This window comes from Rhipicephalus microplus, chromosome 4 (genome assembly GCF_043290135.1).
Source record: "Rhipicephalus microplus isolate Deutch F79 chromosome 4, USDA_Rmic, whole genome shotgun sequence".
Classification (NCBI taxonomy): Eukaryota; Metazoa; Arthropoda; class Arachnida; order Ixodida; family Ixodidae; genus Rhipicephalus; species Rhipicephalus microplus.
In genome coordinates, this window is record NC_134703.1 from 152,260,247 (window position 1) to 152,276,564 (window position 16,318).

Genomic DNA, 16,318 nt, shown 5'->3' on the forward strand with positions numbered 1-16,318 from the left:
ATATGATTATGAGAAACGCCGTAGTAAAGGGCTCCGGAAATTTCGACCACCAGGGTTTCTTTAACGTGCACCCAAATCTGAGCACACTGGCCTATAAGATTCCCGCCTCCATCGGAATTGAAGCCGCCGCAGCCGGGGTTCGAACCCACGACCTCCGGGTCAGCAGCTTCTATAAACACTTCGTTCTTTAAAATTACTGCTAGATCGCTTCTACATCTCTCGAAACGTCCATTCGCCATATTTCTCGCGCAGAACGTCCAATAATCGTTCTATTATCTCTCTCAACTTTCGACGACCCCTGCCAGCGAACCATGGCGCCATTTTTAAATGCGAAGCATTTTTTTAGCGAACTTCGGTGACATTGGCCGTGTCTGTCTGTCTGTCCACCTGCCTGCCTGCCTGCCTGCCAGTCTGCCTGCCTGCCTGCCTGCCTGCCTGCCTGCCTGCCTGCCTGTCTGCCTGTCTGTCTGTCTGTCTGTCTGTCTGTCTGTCTGTCTGTCTATCTATCTATCTATCTATCTATCTATCTATCTATCTATCTATCTATCTATCTATCTATCTATCTATCTATCTATCTATCTATCTATCTATCTATCTATCTATCTATCTATCTATCTATCTATCTATCTATCTATTTGTCTGTCTATCTATCTATCTATCTATCTATCTATCTATCTATCTATCTATCTATCTATCTATCTATCTATCTATCTATCTATCTATCTATCTATCTATCTATCTATCTATCTGTCTGTCTGTCTGTCTGTCTGTCTGTCTGTCTGTCTGTCTGTCTGTCTGTCTGTCTGTCTGTCTGTCTGTCTGTCTGTCTGTCTATCTATCTATCTATCTATCTATCTATCTATCTATCTATCTATCTATCTATCTATCTATCTATCTATCTATCTATCTATCTATCTATCTATCTATCTAGCTGCCTACGACATTTAATCCTCCTGGCCGTTTCGATAATGGCATCTATACCAAAATTGGCATGGCATTACATGACTGTATGACGAGCATAAATGACTAGTTATAACATGAAGATCATGAAATGTAGGTCAATAATTTTATAATTTACATGTCATCATTTTACTGACCTTGAAGTGATTTCGTTCACGTGACATATTGCAAAACTGGTATAGCATGCCATGACTGCATGCCAAACATAAGTGACAGGCCCTAACACCTAACGTGGAGATCATGACAAGAATGTCACGTAAGTAATGAGTACACACCATGCTCATGGCCCGCACGTGGTCATTTCGCTAGCCTCATCTATACCAAATTTGGTTTTACGTTACGCGATTAGACGATGAAAGTAAATGACACGCACAAACCTGAAAATCATGATAAGCGTGTCACGTAAAATATCACTACATGCTACGCTCGTAGCGCACGTACTCATCAACATTTCGCTAACTTCACATATACCAAATTTAGTTTTACGTGACGTGAATAGGCGACAAAGGTAAATGACACATCGAAACACGATAATCACAATATGCAGGCTATATATTTAAAACATGACTACATGCTATACTCATAGCATGCTCGCGGCCGTTTCGCTAGCTTCACATATTTTAAATTTGCTATTGCGTGAGGTGTATGGACGATGAACACAAGTGCCAGGCGCAAACATAATAATCGTGACATGGGAGGCATGTATGACTTACTATACATGCCTATCGCTGCTGATGCTGGTATTTCAAACGTTAGTGGTGCCGTTGTTCCATGCCTATAAACAACATATACTTGCATCTTATCTATTTAGCTGAGTGCGTATAACATTTCTAATTGTGTTTACTGTGTACTACGTCTTTCCGCCTCATAACGTTGTGCCCATTTGAAAGTGGCATATCAACCTTCCCCATTCGTGCTTCGCATATCCTCGATTCCCACTGCACGTGAGACCTGCAATTTTTTTAATAAGAAATCAATCATTTTAACGTGAAGCCAGACGCATCTTCAAGATATACAAATTCGAGGCAAGTTCGAAGCTCACGTATCCCGTCATTCCCTTGCATCCAGCATGCTCACTAGCGCCAGATTTCCCTCTAGGTATGATTGTGAGAAACTCTATATATGCATCTAACGAAGGTATCGGAGCTGTCTTAAAGCAGGCTGATGATGAAGGTAAATAACATCCCATTTCATATAATTTACGCAAGCTATTAAAACATGAAACTAAATTCGTCTTCGCAGAACTTGAATGCTTAGCTATGAATGATTGACGCCATTGATAAATTGTATTGTTTTCTACACAGGAACCATTTCACTGTGATCACGGACCATGCAGCGTTGCAATGGCTTAAACGCATCAAGAATTCCCAATGCCAACTCCTCCGATGGCCCTTGAAACTCTTCATCTACGACGTGAACATCAAGCACCAAAAGGGCATTGACAAAATCGAAGCTCAATAGTTCGATAGTTCAACGTCTATTTGCTGAGCAACTGCGAAAGCACCACAATGACAAACCGCCCTGCAAGCATGGCGTTTACTGACCATGGTGACACGCAAAGCCATACGAGAAGTCTATGCTTCTTTTGCCCTCCGGTCTTCCCTTCTGTAAAAAAAAAATCACAGCATATCCACGGAGTGAATGAAGATAACTGGGGCGAAGCGTTCATTAGTCTGTCCGTGCGTTCATTCGTCCGGGCACCCGCGCTTTCGTCCATGCATCCGTGCATCCGTGCGTCCGTCTGTTCGTCCATCCACCTGTCTGTCTTTCCATCCGTCCATCCATCCATCCGTCCATCCACCCGTTTATCTAGTGAACACTCCAAATACAGCCATCTCGCATCTTTTTATCATATATTCGGATGGATGGATGGATGAATGTATCCGGCTGTGGCCTTTAGATCGAGCGGCTCATGCCACCTATACTCCGCGACAACTTCCTGTGGCAACAAAGCCAATGCTACGTGGGCGGAGCTTCTGCACATATGTTACTACACCAAGTAGTCCGTTTTCGTGCCATTTCAGTTTCGGTTTCGCAAGCGCATCCAACATGTACTTTTTCGCACCATCATGCATTAAATCTTACATTTATTTGTGAGGAAATAAATAAAATGTTCCTTCTTAAAGGGGAAAACACGAAGTTTCTTTGAGCATTGCGATTTATTTCAGAAAAAAAATTGCAGCATATCCACGGGGTGAATGAGGCAGAGTGGGGTAAAGCATCCGCCCGCCATGCATCCCTCTGTGTGACCATCCGTGCGTCCATCCGCCCGTCCGTGTGTGTGTCTGTTCATGCGTCCGCACGTCCATTCGTGCGTCCTTCCTAGCGTTCGCCCATGCATCCGCCCCTGCGTCCGTCCATACGTCCATCCATCCGTGAAGCCATCCGTGCGTCCGTCCATGCATCTGTCTGTGTGTCCGTTCATCCATCTAGTCAACACTCCAAGTACCGCCATCTCTCATCTTTTCATCATACATTCCGCATATAGAAGCACCGCCATCCAGCGGACATTCCAAGGACTAAACGAGAGGTGGCACACGCACACTTTCTTACGGCTTGCGCTTCGTGTCTACTTCCCACCTTTAACCACCTCGAGTTTATGGTATATACTAGTTCGCTGTATTCATGGCACTGTAGCGGAACGCTCGCTAAACCTTTCTAAAACAAAGAAGGTTACGCCCAGCGAGTATAACGTAGCAACCCTTTCTTGTCAGATAGTGCTCAATGAACATGCCAATGGCTGCTTATGGGGAATGAGAGACAGGAAAATTCGGCGTTTAGTTAAGGCACACGCTGCGAATATTTTATTGTTCAACAACACAGGAGAAATCTCCCTCTGGCACCACCTTGCAGGTCAAGGCGTAAGACATGTTACGCACTACGACAAGGTACAAACGGGCGCCGCTTAAAGGAGCTTCGCCCCTGAAAAAAGAAAGGTACGACCGAGCAAGTACGTGGTGATTGGAACAACGCAAAGCCAAGAAATCATTTCCTAAATTGCAGTGCATACTTGGTCGGCACCCTAGTTTTTTTTTTCTTTTAGAGATGCAAGAACATGCTGGAGACGCTCACGTTATTTTTAAGGAACGCGAAGGCAGCGACGAAAAGCAGAAATCTTGAGACCAATCGGCCATGAGCGGGCGTCTGACGTTCGTTATTCGAAGTTGGTGGAACGCAATCTTCACTCGGCCTAGAACGCTGTTATTTCACAGTCAACAGGGTAATATACAAGAACGTGTCTGTTACCCAGGCAAAGCGCAAGGAACGACTACCTCAGTAAACACCGACGGAAGTGGTGTTACGGTACGCAATCTTCAGCGTTATCGTATCAACAATATTAGCCAGCTGAAACACCGACCACATATGCAGCACAATTTAAGAATAGAGTCATAGGTTTTACGATCAGTTTCCATATGAACTTTTTCTTTCAAGCAGCTGGTGTTGCCGAAAACTGGCAGGTCGCCGGTGTCACTTCCAAGGTAGCTATAACGATTATAGTTCCACTTTCGCTGATGAAATCACTCGCACACAAATTCTCGGTGATTGCATGTGCGGTAGACAGAATATTTGAAGACGCACCGCTTCCTTCGTTTCTCCCGGCTCGATGAATACAGATCACCTAAAGAACACGCACTCATGATCACTCACAGGCTTCGATGTGAACTTGCTGCAACCTAGCGATGCCATCGTTGTTTACCGGGGCGGGGAACAAGTGAAATGTCACCAGAAAGCAAGAAAGCAAGAAAGCTAGAAACAGCAAAGAACGAAAAACCTATACGGGTGATGCTTCGTGATAATAATTCGAACAATCTTGAACATAATATTTAAACCTTTTCTTTTTATATTTTCCATTATGCTCCGTTGCATGCCAAAGTGAGCGTTCGTGGATTACATGCAGAAGCGTATTAACAAAGGGCGTGCTTGGCCTTCGTAGCCTTCGTTAGGCTGCTACAGAAAGTTGTTGCCGAGTATAGTCATAAAGTTAAGTACTAAAACTATGGGTTGAAGTATCGAATTTCACTCATGCCTTGGTTGTACAGCTACCAATCAGTCAGCCCCCTCCTGATTATTTCTACCCTTTTGAAGTCTATTTTGTCTTCACTGTCCCTAAGCCCCAATGTTTCGAAAAATTCTGCACCATTATCTTGGAACATAGGGTGGAGGCCTTAACAGAACATTTTGAAATGTTCAGCTGTTTCCTCGTCGTCTTCACACGCACTGCACAACGTGCCTGTGCCTTCGTATTTTCTCGGTACGTCTTGGTCCGCAATACTCCCGTTCTGTTCTCGAACAGCAGAGAGCTACCCCGAGAATTATCGTAGATCTTTTCTTTTGCAATTTCCTGCTGGAAAGTTTGAAAGGTCTCCGGTGATGATTTGGCAAGCATTCCAATCTTCCACATCTCCCTCTCTGTTTCCCTCACTTTCTTCTCAACCGTTGTTTCCTATTGGCTTGGTATTCTGCTATTGTCTAAATACTTGCTTGGCCATTTCTGAGTTCACTTCCTCTTTTTAGTGTCAAGATTCTTCATGTACAAGTAGCTGAAAACTTTCCTAGCCCAACGCTCCTCTCCCGTTTTTCTCAATCGCTCCTCAAATTATGTCTTGCCTCTAGCTTCCCTGCACTCGAACGATGCCTATCCCACGTCACCCTTTACCCCCTTATTTGAGGTATTCCCGTGTGCTTCCAAAGCAAGTCTACCTATGCTACGTTTTTTTTTTTAATTTCCAATCTTGCTTGAACCTCTGATTTCTTGCACAAGACCGCATTGCCGAACGCCCAATCCGAGACCATGACACATTTCTAAATCCCCCTCACAACGTCATACCCATTGTAGTTCCACAGTGCCCTATTTTCATTGCAGTTGCATTCCTCTTACCCTTAGTCATTACCTATCCGTCGTGCTCCCTTAGGTACTCGGCTCCATTGCTCATCTATACGCCCAAATATTTGTATTTATCCACTATTTCTAGCGTGACTTCCTGTATCTTATTCTCACTGCCTTCATTATCATTAAAAATAAATGACTGCCGATTTTGTTCCTGCTAAACTTCAAATTTAACCTATGTTTCTCATTATCACAAATGTCTATCAATCCCTGCAGATCTTCCTTGTTTTCAGCTATTATTACTATATCATCTGCATACATCAGTGCTGGTAATCACTGTTCAATGTGTTTTCCTTGCTTGGCAAAAAAGAGGCTAAAGCTGAGTAGACTCCCCTATAATTTGGCTTCTAGTCCCTGGAAATACAGCATAAATATCAAAGGTGACAAGGGACATCCCTGTCGAAGCCCGCGTTGTATCTCTATGGGTTCAGATACCTGTTCCGATTTGATAACTACCTTGTTACTTTTATAGATATCCTTTAGAATATTATTTAATCCATCTTCCACATCTAGTGTGTCGAGTATTTCCCACAAGTCTTCTTGAACCGCAATACCGCAAGCTTCCTTGATACCTAACAATGCCAGCCACAGGGTCCTGTGTTCTTTTTCTGCTATTTCAATACACTGCATCAATGAACACAGATTGTCCTCCAACCTCTTTTGGTAGTTCTCCCAGCACCTCCTCATTCTCCACCCATGCCTCTGTAGTCTTTACTATCTGCATCACCCGCCTGTAAACTACTGATGTCACTGTTATATATACGACGGTACTTGTTTATATCAGCTGTGTCCCCCTTTCATTTATAAATAATGATAATTCTGCTTTGTTTCATTCATCATATACAAGTACCCCCATCCAGCGGGCATTCCAAGGACTAAACGAGAGGAGGCTACATACTACTACTACATACAACGGGGACGCAGGACCCACGGTTTAAGGAGCGTCTACAGTGAAAGATCATGACGCTTTCGGTCATGCCGGTATAAAATAGTCATTACGTCTTCTCTCACGTAGCCACCGATGTGTCCTAGTACATTCGGCACTAAAATACTTGCAGCGCTGCAAGAAGCGGAATACTGATGACTTTGGTTCCTTAAAGTCTTTACCACCAGCGGAACAACCATTTGATCTTTAGCCCGTGGACACTATTGGAGGTTTTGCCACCTACTGCTCCTCCAAAAGATTCACCCACTTAGCCATTGACTGGGTAGGGCTGGTTAAAGTGACACGGGGGCAGAACGCAACATTTTGACTTTGCCGACCTCTGTAGTTAATACCACAGGTACTTTTCTTTGTTCCTTTGTTTCAGTGATAGGTACTGGTAGTTGCCTATCTTTTCATCCCGGACAACGGGGAATTTTTCGGCAACTAAGAGGTTTTCCTTCTGAGAAATCCGCACGAATTTCTTTGTAAATTTAACTACAAGCGGGTGGTTGTGTTCTTTCTCTTTCTTAACCCTTCTGCCACCTTTCGGGCTTCCGCAGAACGTATTTGCACAGCCTTTTTATGTTCAGAAGCTTTTCTTTGCTGAGAGCCTTCGCGTGGGAATAATTACGTGGCTGGCGTCGGTGTGTTCGTGCATGACCCGTCCAAAAGGAGCTAAAGTCTGCTTGCCCGCATTTTTGAATCCATGCATGAAGCTACTTCGACGTCAGTACAACTTATCTATGTAGTTTGTTCCTTTATATTACCAGCTACATGCCACCAAAAGTTTGGTTCATTTGGTACATGGTGCCAAAGCGATTTTTTTTTTCATTTGGGCATGTGGGAGGAGTAAGACGCCACAAAAATGCATCAAAATGCCCCAGAGAGCGTCTTCATAAAAGAACAATGTACGCATACTGATTATATATTATATGTATTCTGCTTAGCAGGGCTAGGACGTACAAGAACGCTTCATGTGTGGAAAGCACAAGCACTGACTGCTGTTGAGGAGACGACTCACTCCATTAGTGCTACATCGAGCCTGTTCCGTGTTTCCAAAGATGATCTCAGGAGGCGAATGAAACAATTGAATTTCCAAGTCAAGTCGTTCGCAAACACGTCTTGAAATTGAGTTTTAATTAGAACTTTTCACACCGAAAATTCAAAGACAACAAGCGATATGAGATCCGAGCTTCATCGCCTCACAAAGCCCGGCTGACGAAGTTGAAGGCCTCGAGATGCCCGTGCAGTTCTGCATCAAAACATATTGCCAGAACATATGGATGCGTCAGATCACATCTAGCCTCCAATAACTGAATAATCGAATGAAGTGCAAGCGTTCAACAACAGACACCATTAGCAAAAAGAAAGACCGGTGGTGCTTGATCGATTTTGAAAGAACACAGCACCGTGTTCTGTCTCGATTAACTGCATGGGTGCGAGGAGTATAGGCTCATGAAGGCTGCTTGGGGGCACGGAGTGGATTTCAGGTGCTTCTAAAGAATAATTTGAGTGGGTGAAATGTTTTCACACTCTCTCGTTTCTTCCCTCGCTGTGTCTCGTTTTGCCTCGCAGGTCGGGGCAAAATGAGGCATCTGGTTATTTTATATTTCTTTTAAAACATTCTTTGAACTTTGGCAACATGATCATATTTACGCAGCACATACTTTGTACCCAAAGGAACGTTTCTGCATTGACATTTAATCTTAAAGCGTGAAATAAAAAGTATTCGCTATTTTCAAGTCTTCTTCGTATTTTACCTCATCCTACTACCCTAATGCAACCCGTTATATGTGGGCCTTTGCACACAAGTATGGGACCTGCGACGCCTCCATCTTTTGCCTGGCGAGTATTTTCTGTGCTGGAAAACCTCGGAAGTTCTTTCCGACTGCAGCACAGGATTGACTGCCGGTAAATTCAAGCACTTCCTCAAGCACAACATTCATAAGCTCACAACAGCCGCAGTGTAAAGGTCTAAATAATACGCGCACTAATAAGTCCATCGTAGCTCGCCTCCGATGCAATATTAGCGACGAACCCCGAAAACCGTGGCCTCCTCTCCTCTCTGACGTTGTCTACGAGTAAAAGACAACACATCATAAAGTTACAGGCTATACTCACTCTTTCTCCTTATGTATGGCACACCAGCGTACCCCTATCTCCTCCGCGATGTTGCTTAAAACCTGCAGCAAGCTCGCTCAAATGTGGTCCGCAATTCAGTGTCATATGACGAGAAAAACAAGCACATATACTACAAGTTCGTTCCATCAGAGCTTCAAGTTGGAGACATTGTTCTCTATAAAACACACTGTCATCCGAACTGCGGCAAACTTGGTGTAGTGCAATTATGTAAGAGTCGTATACAATCATACGCAAGATGTCTGCTGTTGAGTATATATATGCGCATTATTTTAACAGTGGAGCTGAACTTTAAGGCTGTGCCTGACGAGGCAGAGATAAGAGCCGCTCGAACATGAATAGGACGAAGGTCAGTGTAGCAGAGGCAGCTGTCGAAGGGATTGCTATACATCCTTTCGCGTGCATCTGCAGCCTACAATTAACGTAATCTCAGACACCTACCTTCACAAGCCCACAAAGCATCACACAAAATTACAAAAGAAAACATGAAGAACAGCCCCTATACTGTTTGTGGATCTAACTGCTAGATACTGGGTATAACTGTAGTGTGTTTTGTTATTTTTTGGAAGTATAGTAATTTTGTTTATTCACATATTCATTACTAATCAAGTGATAGAGAAATCGGTAATATTAGATTGTGGTGATACCACGTTTCACTATTAACAAGGTAACCTTTTTCTGTAGCAAAGGTGTTGTAGATGGTTCGGCAAACGTGTCCCTTCGACTACATATTGCAACACGGATTCTTCTAATTCGGCTATCCTTGTGTGCTTTCCAGGAGACCTTCGCGTTTACCCTCTCTTTGTGTCATTCCTTGTTTTAACTTGCCTATTTCTGTTTATCTTGCCTGTCTTGTTCAGTGTGTCGGAACGAAACGCAAACCAAAAACCAAAAAGGAGACAACATAATTGACCAAAACGAAAACGTAACTGAAACGTTATCATTTCGTTCCAGAGAGAAGCTGAAATTTTTGCATCGTTTTTCGGTTCACACTGAAACTTGACCATCCGAAACAACCGAGATCATGTAACGTCAGCAATAATGCATACCTCAGGGGGCGAAATCAGCACGTATCTCAGGCACGAATTACAAAGTAATCATGTGTTAAAATTGTACGAAGAACGCAAAGAGTGGCAAACAAAGTTCTTTGTATTTTTGAAAGAAATAATATACTTTCTTGGTGCGCAGGGAACGTTTCAGAAAGAAGACAGATAGGATAGAACTCACTGTGAAACGTTCCCTGCCCACTAAGAAAGCATATTTCTTTCAAAAATACAATGCCAACCATGCAGCCCAAGTAGCCACTCTTTTGATGACTTTTGTGTTAGTTCACGTGTATTTTCTTGTGTGTGACACAACCCACATGAAAAGGGTGTTCTCGGTGCGGAAGTTTGTGTTGTGTAAACAGTGATCTCGAATACAAGAGAGGCACGCTCGATGACGGGCTGCTTCTGAGATCATGCTCACTCCCTTAACGCAAAACATTCAACGCGGTCAAATAATTTGCAATAGCCTTTTAGGAAAGTCTAGTATGACTTAGAAGGACGTTGGTCTGCGCTGACTTGTAGGAATTCTCGGTACAGTTTGTTGTGCTCCTCTTAAAAGCGAGGGAAGAACGCGCCCCACTTTCTGTCCCCTGTCCCATTCTCTTAGTAGCTGTGCGACAAATTCAATAGTCACTTGCGCGACGTCAACGGGAGACATGAGACAATGACACAGTCGTTGCTTGAACGGCTCTGTACTTAAGAAACTTTAGTCAATTTAAATTGTTCGGGTGAGTGGTAGCACTAGCCCGGAGTTGGATGAGCTTTTGGTTCACTTGCGTATACTTTTAGTTAACGCGTCTTCCATGAAACCAAAGAGAGAGATAGAGGCCTGTAGCCTCTTCTGGGAGGCATGCTCGAAACTATACCGCACGGATCCAAGTCAGCTGGCCTTCGAAGCAGAATCGCGAGTTGGGCGAGTTGGTGGACGTTCATCGTGGAATGTTTTACAGCGCAATGGGTTAGAACGGACAGAGAAGGGACACAGTGCTGAACTCTCAAATGAAATTTGTAGGTCATGCAGCGCATTGTAGATCATGCGGATGTGTGCCCTACTTGCAGAAAATCTTCCATCAAATATAGACATGTGGATCAGCGCACGCGTGAGATAGCCGAAGCTTTTTTCATTAAGTTCAATAACAGGTGCATAAGTTATCCATCTATCACTCAAGACGAAGAATATAGCTTCCTGTTAGACAAAACATGAAGCGTGTTGTGCTGTGACACATGTGCCCGTGCGCACACTTTCGATGACTTATTGTCTCCCATATGTGTCGCCTGATGGGACGGTAGTATAGCGATAAATCCACGTGCAGCCTCGTGTTTAGAGGAACCCCCTCGCTTGATCGCATGGACGTGGGCAGCAAACTAAAAGATGAAATGTGTAGGCATACTACCGTTTTTGGCACCTTTAAGAATTTTAACTACTTTCCGGGCTACCGAGTCTTTCTAGAATGCCCTGACGGCCGCTTTAGAGCTGCTATGCACCCAGTCTATCCGACCATCTTGCATGGCGAGTACAATGGCCACTTCCTGGGGCTCCTCAGGATCAGTCGTCCGAATCTAGGCACTTTATGTTTTACGGGATTCCTTTAAACGTCAGAGAAAGTCTCCACGCAGCACGTGCAGCAAGACGTAGAAGGAAGATGGCAGGTTGTCGTAAGTTTCCATGCCACTTTTTCGTGTAATCCTATGACAAAACGACATGAAAATGTTTAATCACTCCTGCACATTTTTACAAGCATTAAGAGCAGTTGTTCTAGAATGTCCTGTTCAACGTGATTAAACGCACTAGACCCTCTAACGAATAATACATTCTTTGCATAACGGATCTCAGTTAATAAAAAAAGTAGTCCAACGAGCCCCGCAGGGCGGCAAACCATAAGTCATTGTTTTTATTTAGTTGTGGTTAACCACTTTCTTTTAAAATATTTTGTTCTAGTCGCATCGAAAAACTTGAAACTCACTGAATTAGGTACGCAATGACGGAAACGAAGAAATAGGTGGTAGAACAGGCTGTATGCTGTGTACGTCTAGGTGAACAGACCCTTTGTTTGTTTGTTCTTCTGTTTTTATTTGTTTGTTTGTTTGTTTGTTTGCTCTTTGTTGCCTAGAATAATTGCTCAACTGACCACAGTCATTAATCATGCAGCAGTACAATTTGTGGGGGGAAATAGTATAAAGACAATTTGTAGCGAAACAAAAATATTAGTGGCGTTTGTGGTGTTTTTTTTTTCTAATGGTAGAAAAAAAAGTAACATGAAAAATACCCTTGAACCCAGCGATGAGAAAGTACGCGAGGCCGCCTAAGATTATATACGCAAGTCAGACAGATTTACGCTGTACAAGCACGTATCTAAGTTTTCATATTCAACCAACACAGGTGCCATTATAGCTTTTTTTTGTATTCTGAACTTGAATAATGTTGGCTAAAAATCAAATCAGTTCCCTTTCTCCTTCTTATCGCCAAATAGTAACTCTGACCAAAAATATTCCTATTAAACAGGAAGACTAGTTGTTCTCTTTTCTACATTTTAAATATTTTATAACTAGTTACCCCATTCCTGGCAAATCCTCCAGGATGGTCATAAGACAAAACTCTTACATCTACCTCAGCATGTGGACTTGAGCATTTAACTGTACAGTAACTGTAGAGGGGCTTCTGGCTTGCCATGAGCCATTTATTTTGTGTGTGCCGCTTGCGCGTGAGTTCCGGGCACTGCACGAGATGCGCGAGATGTGCGAGCTCTGCCAGCCGGTGCACTAGACTGCCCGACTCCGAGCTTGAGCGTGGAGCCAGAGCTGCTCACGTACTGCGTCGCCTAGGATCTGACTTCGTGGTCTTCGCTGAGCCACACCTGAAAGGTTCGCACACGAACTCTTATTTTTCTCCCGGCTGCCCCACAGCAGTTGCCTTTCGTTTGCCAGTTACGTCAATTACGTCAGTTGGTCAGTTATTTGCTCCCGTTTGCCTTTGCTGGGCGTTTGCCTTTGCGATGTTTTTCCAGGCTCTATGCAGTACTATACTGAGCTGAGGTTATACCCGTAGATGTGCCAGAAGCTTGTTGCTCTCATGGGGTGGTATTTGGTGGCGAAGCATTACGTATTCTGAGCTCTTCGTCTATGGCTCGGACAGCACGCAGTTCGCATGTCGCCACGCAGTCATTATCGATTCAAACCATTTTTTTTACTCTTGAATATTATGGAGATACCTTTTACGCAACTTGGTAAGTGTTCGCTTTTTTGCATGTTTTTCAGCGAGCAACATGAAGAATCTGCTCCAGAAAGACGAGAAGAAGGAAGAACGTAAGCATGCTTCGCACTTACTGTGATTGTCTCATCCGACGTTCTAGCTTTTATAGCGCTTCTTTGAGTGCTGGGAAGGACGCTCGGCTCAGCGTTACCGCTGGAATCGGCCGTCCGTGAATGATGGACAAAGTCTTGTCATTGGCAACTGCAAGCGCTATCTGCTAGAGTTAATACTTCTAGGTAGCAGAGTGGCGCTTAGGTGGGGCTAGCAACCACAGCTATGCGATGAAGTATAACTTCGTTTTTGCCGGTGACACGACTTTCCGTGCCACCGATTGACATGTTTGGCCTGTCGAAGATTAGCGTAACTTGACTGTCGACTAGTGTCCACACATTTAGATGCGGCGCCGGCAGCGGTCTCGAGAAATACCGAAAATTGGCCCGAGCGTCAGCTTCTCTGCGATGCATGGTTGTTAGCGGCATTCGTAACACTAGATGCGTAACTCTTTCGTCCTAATGGTAGCATGTACAGTGATTTTACTACTTCAATATTAGGTGCTAAGAAAGCATCAGACGGTGAATGTCGCTAGAACAAACGTTTCAGGAGGGAGGCATCTATGATCAGGGAATTTGGCTCTTCGCTCTAGCAGTGGAGCTCTGTCCTGCACTGATGACATAGATACCATTGTCGTAGCGTTGGTCGCTCGACAATTTCCCATAGCTTAAAGACAATGTGGAACTTGTTGACATACTATTTGTATTACGCTACTGTAACATAAAGAATTTTTGTTTGTGATTCAGATAAATAAGAATCAAAAAGTACCTGCATGGCTGCGTCATTTCGTATTTTCTTAGTGACTGAAAAAAACGCCCATAAAAGTATATATATAGTGGACATTTTTTTTATGAATACTTCAGGCCTGTTTTTATATGTGGGGTTTGGAGTATGTCTGTCATACAATGGTGTATAGTAAAATGAAGCAAATAAAGTGCTCGACATTTTGATCCGACGCGCCATCTTTTTGTGCGCGTGGGAAATAGTCGACAGAACGTGTCCTGTCGTTACATAATTCGGCATAATTGTGGTGGCGGAACCTTTTCTGTGACAATGACGCTTATAGTTAGCGCGGTTAACCACCATCGATAGAGTACAGCGAATGTGAGCCACGTCCGTGCAGGGTTCCCCTTTTTTACCCATGCGCGCCTCGTTTCAGCGAGTCCACGTGTTTCTTCAAAGAGCCGTGTACGTGACAACTAAGTGCTAACAAAATTACTTTCGTCTCGAAGTGCTCACAGCGTCCTGAATTTGCGCATGCGCAGCCGAGCAAACGGTGCCGTGCGACCACAAGACAGCCTCGCGATGCCTGCTCAATCTGATGCCGGTCGTTTCGGAGACGGTGAGCGGCACGCTGTTGAACGGCACCTTTCTGCCCGACATTTGCCTCGAAGTGGTGCACGACCGCGAACTCTCCAAGCTGCCCTTCGCCAAGTCCAACCTCACCGTCGTCCTCTTTGCGGATATCTCGGGTGAGTCGAGCCGGTCTTTACGTCACCAAAAATATGGACGTCACTTATGTGTCGCACCCTAAATGAGAGTGGGCGGCGCGAAAACTGAAATCGGCAGCCAATACCTTTGTGCCAGGAGGAACAGGATTTCGTTTACATACCAGATTCGTTCGTAATGTTGGTGGGAAATTACACGGGGAAAGTAATGACGTTCGTTAAAAAAGGCAGTCAATTCTGCCAATGTTTTGCCTGTGGGCCACTGTTGCAACAGCCAAATAAATAATTAGATGTATTTTTGTAAAGACCATCAATAGCATCCTTTCAGACAGCACTATTAGGTGCTGTCTGAAAAACACTGCCGAACTGCTGCCATTTAACTATAAGCTACCCTCTAGTCGTGGTGACAATCATGTCGCTGGGCCTCAGACCCATTTATAAAGTCAGTGTGGTGACTCAGAGATAGCTGTACGGCCTTTTGTTCAGACTTGTGCATGTTGCACTCCACTGACTGGAGAGTTTTCAGATGGCGCTGGCTTACTTCAGTTGACGGAACCTTGTTTCTCTTTAGAGTACGTCTAGTTGGCTGCACGCTTCCAGTGTTCCGAATATTTATAAATGTGATTTCAAAACTATACTGGTAGGAAATCAATGAGTATGGTTAAAGTTAAGAGTTGAATCTAACACATAAAATATCGGAACATAATTTCACTTGACGTGATATACAATTAACGGTCAGGAAGAATAATGAGAATTAAGTAGGTGACTTCAGTGAGCGAACGGGCGCTTTGCTTGGTGGCCTGCTGGGATCGCAACAGCACCTGGCGCAGGAGATTTCAGAAACGCGCTTCTTTCGACAGCACCCTTTGGGATCCATTTCGGCAGATCCCTCGAAGGGTTAACAACCATACACCAGCGCACACGAACGCCGATGCGCGAGTGTCAGTATACAAGACATAAACTGTGGATTGGAGTCGCCTGCACGTTTTTTTATTCCTAGTCACTTTTTCAATCGTTGTGTGTTCAGACCTCTGTCATAGCAACTTCCTACTCGGTTTCCTTCGGTATTACCAACAAATGCCTGCAGGCTTCACTGCACTCACCGAGACGTACTCGTTGACTGGTGCTCTCGGCATCGAAGCCCTGACCAGGACTCTCAACCACTTCTTCGGGCACATCATTCAGCGTGAGTACGACAGAGTGCTAAGACTCGCGCAAGTTATGCTGTAGAACGGGTTGCATTTTATTTGTGCATGCAGTGCAGAACACGGCATACTAAAGCAAAGACAACCTCTTGGGAAGTACTTCATATTAACAAGATCATCGATTTGGTTTTGTGCAGACATATTTTCTGCTGGTGGAGACATCTTCAAATTTGCCGGTAAGAGCCAAAGGATAAGTGCGCCCTCTGTATAGAATGATTTGTGTTTAGAACAGTCGTTCGACGATTTTTAGTACGATGTAATTCCTTATGGGACCTTGTGTAATACCACGATTCAGCTGAGTTTAAAACTTTTGTTGCACGCCCACGCACTATAGTCAACCTGTGCCTCAACGCGAAACAGCGTTTATGACTTCCTAGGTGCGAAGTGCAAGTATAGAGCGCGTCAG

At 44.1% G+C, this 16,318-nt stretch overlaps 1 protein-coding gene across 1 annotated transcript in view; it reads left to right on the plus strand.

The window, feature by feature from the left end:
• Positions 1-12,681: 12,681 nt before the first annotated feature.
• Positions 12,682-16,318, plus strand: part of LOC119172912 (adenylate cyclase type 10) — a 96,414-nt gene continuing 92,777 nt past the window's right edge. Inside the window, exons 1-5 of the mRNA XM_075893195.1 lie at positions 12,682-12,820; positions 13,214-13,261; positions 14,525-14,731; positions 15,795-15,893; positions 16,050-16,088. Coding sequence (XP_075749310.1) covers positions 13,222-13,261; positions 14,525-14,731; positions 15,795-15,893; positions 16,050-16,088 — 385 coding nt within the window. The 5' untranslated portion in view covers positions 12,682-12,820; positions 13,214-13,221. The remainder of the gene's footprint in view (positions 12,821-13,213; positions 13,262-14,524; positions 14,732-15,794; positions 15,894-16,049; positions 16,089-16,318) is intronic.